At 33.9% G+C, this 3,515-nt stretch overlaps 1 protein-coding gene across 1 annotated transcript; it reads left to right on the plus strand.

Annotated features, from left to right (window-relative positions):
- The first annotated feature begins 704 nt into the window (after positions 1–704).
- On the plus strand, positions 705–2,537 carry LOC107783540 (uncharacterized). The gene is made up of 3 exons (XM_016604519.2): positions 705–873; positions 1,039–1,365; positions 2,101–2,537. Exons 1-3 carry the CDS (start codon positions 798–800, stop codon positions 2,250–2,252), a joined length of 555 nt encoding a protein of 184 aa, XP_016460005.2. The 5' UTR covers positions 705–797; the 3' UTR covers positions 2,253–2,537.
- Positions 2,538–3,515: the final 978 nt, after the last annotated feature.

A 3,515-nucleotide genomic window follows, 5' to 3' on the forward strand; every position in this document is an offset into this window, starting at 1 on the left:
ATATTGACTTTTCACGATTAATCACAATCATGTAGACGAACTTTCACTTCTACAATACAAAGCAAACAGCCAAAGGAAGAGCAAGAGACTGTTCTTAACGCGTTCCAATTTTTTGGATCTGTTACTTCAATTCTTTTTAAAGTTTAAGCTGTATGTAATAACTGTGTAAAAAATATTTACACACTTATTATTATTAACATTATTAATTTTGGTCAAAACACAATCAGGTCATGATAATTAAAGCAATTATAGATAAATCTCTATCTAATTGGTAACGTTTAAAAATTATAACTATAATCTTAGCCTATCATAAGTTATATAGACAGTATCAAAAATCATTGCTCAGTCAATTTATGAAACTTAAATCCTTTTCACAAAAAAAAATTTCCCTAGAAAACCCGAAAATTGGAAAACTATGAGTACAAAAACTTCAAAACTTTCCACAAGCCAGAATATGTGGACTTTATTAACCAAAGCCGCCACTGATGGCGGAGTCTCTTGACTGGTAACAAATTCCACTATTGCTTTCTTCTCTAATTAATCACAATGGAGGTCAACACACCTATAAGCTTCCACCTAGGGTCCCACAATAGATTCATCAAATCCCCAAAGTGTTGGAAGTGTACACATAGTAATTCTACACATAGTTGTTTAATTGCTCAAAGTGCATGTAAATATGCCTCTATAAATAGCGTTTCTGATCACTTGCATTAAGTAGGGAAACACAAAACCAAAAACACTTGAAACGCAATAGAGTTGATTCCCATCTATTACTTATTACATAACAAGTTCTCGACATGGCTTCATTCCATAGCTTGAAGACTTTGGCCATTGTTGCTCTTGCAATTTCCTCCTTCGTGCAAGTCACCTTAGGTCAGTCTTCCTTTTCTTATTAATTTAGTAACACATGGTATAAACTTCGTTCCGTGTATTTATCTTTGCACTAGATAATGGGCTTCTATTAAATTTATAAGTACAAAAGAGTAATATTTCTGTAGGTTCAACTGAACTTATTATTTTTTTTCTTGATCCATGCAGGGGATATAGCATGCGAGAACCTAAACGAAGACTCGTGTGCCTTCGCCATATCAAGCAATGGGAAGCGTTGCGTGCTAGAGAAACATCTGCGAAGGAGTGGTGAAGAAGTATATACATGCCGCACATCAGAAATAGAGGCTGATAAGCTCAAAGATTGGATTGAAACCAATGAATGCATTGAGGCATGCGGCGTCGATAGAAATGCCCTCGGCATTTCTTCGGACGCACTCCTAGAATCTCGCTTTACTAACAAGCTTTGCTCCCTTGCCTGCTACAAACACTGCCCCAATATTGTTGACCTCTACTTCAACCTTGCCGCTGGTGAAGGTAATATTCGATATGATCTTTTGTACTATCAATAAAAGTAATAGCAAGTTCGATAGAGTATCATTTTTATCGGGTGACAAGCTAATACTTAATTATTATAAAAGTTTATATGTAATTGAACCATATATATATATATATATATATATGGTTTGATTGTGTGAATATTTTATACACCTTTCGGGGTCTCTTGGTAGGGTGTATAAGAATAGTGCAGAATAAGGTGTATTAGTAATGCATGGGTTAGTAATGCAAGCATTAGTTATGCAGATATTATTTCTTATCTACTGTTTTGTGTGGTGTATTAAAATTATAATGAATTGCATAATTTTTAAGAAAAACAGTTGTTTACAAAAATGTCCTCCATATTCTCAAGCTTTAAGGGACTTTAAGGATAATTTTGTCTTTAACCAACATAATGCATGCATTAATAGCCTTGGTATTACTAATGCCATGGTTTACTATGCATTATTTATACATAGGATAATACCAAGTATGATTGAAAAAATACATCAAACAAGATATTAGTAATGCATAGAGTTAATGCTTGCATTATTTTTTCTAATACCTCCTGCCAAACTACCCCTTAGTGAATTGAACATAAGCTATTATGAAAGTTCTTTTTTATTATAATGACAAGTGCTTCTTTTGAAAAATCTCATCTCTATTTTATTCTGTTGTCGAACTTAGTTTTGCCTTTGCCTGTTATTAATGGGTGTGTCTTTGATTGGCCAATAGGTGTATATCTTCCCAAGTTGTGTGCAGAGCAAGGGAAAAGTGCAAGGCGAGAAATAGCGGAGATCAGAAGCTCGGGATTGGTGGCGCCAGCTCCGGAATCAGAAGTCAAGGCCAGCAATTTCATGATTGCTCCGGCAATGCCTCCTTTCTAAATTCGATAAAGATTAAATTCAGCACTATAAGTATACAATGGTCTTTAGTTGTATTGTAGTATGAGAATAAGGACTCTGGGTAGGCCCAGTTAATATTACATTTGAATCTTGGTATGGTTTGTTAGTTGTTACATTTCAGTAGCATATACAATATTCATAAGGTAGGGGAGAAATGCCTCACAGATACAATACAATGGCATTCCCCCTACCCAGCCCATTTTCCACTATTTTTGTAATGGAGTATTAATATGCTTAATATCTATTTTATTTCTTGATGTTCAAAAACTTGATCTTGTTGTGCTAAATTTTGCTTGAAAATTAATCTTGAAGCCATTAGTCCTTGGATCATACTGTGTATTTTCTCTTGAAAAGAAGTATAAGTGTTGTGCATCTTTAAGGCAGATTAACGACTACTCTAACCGGTTAAACATCGTTCTTAATTAAGAGGCTAGTCCCACTAGTACATGACAGAAGATCCAAATCTATCTCTGCTACAAAACAATCAAGAAAGCTAACATTCCCACTGCTTGACTGGGTAATAGTAATAGACGTCGGAATAATTGAACGCTTTTGGGGTGAATCCATATCCCATTTCCTCACCAACAAAATGGTAGGTGTCATTTGTCAAGCCTCTAGTGGTGGAAGTTATGGAAATAGCCTTTGGGATTCCAAATGTAAGCGCTTTCTATTGTCATCTTTACACAAATAGTCGAGTCAGTTTACTTTTACCGTTGGTATACATAAATTAAATATTAATTATAAGCGATTATATATATATATATATATGATATTCGCAAGTTAATTTTAATTTAAGCTGTTCGGTAGGCGATTATGATTAATTCTTTTTTTTATTATTATCATAAGAAAATTCTCTCTTAACATTTTCACATCTTTTTTTCGCTTTCCACTAGTTAATGGTGAGTAGGAACACCTAACTGATAGTATCTGTGGTTCTATTAGAACTCAAACTCGTAACACTAAGATATGAACTTTGATCTCGTTAATTTGGCCATCCCTTGTTTTTTACAACTGCAAAATTATTTAAACAATTACTAATCCACTAATTTATACTCCCTCGTTACCTTCCAGAGTTTACAGGTCTGTTTCTTGCTGACCAAAATGTTTCTATTTTTTAAAGTGACAAGTGAAACTTCTACAATTTGCAAATATTTTGAAAGAGGGGGCGAATTTCTTATTATTTACAAACAGAATCGAAGATGACGAGTTATGCATGTAGAAATTATAAAAATTTCTTGTCAAAGA

The sequence above is a fragment of the Nicotiana tabacum genome, chromosome 4 (genome assembly GCF_000715075.1).
Source record: "Nicotiana tabacum cultivar K326 chromosome 4, ASM71507v2, whole genome shotgun sequence".
NCBI lineage: Eukaryota > Viridiplantae > Streptophyta > Magnoliopsida > Solanales > Solanaceae > Nicotiana > Nicotiana tabacum.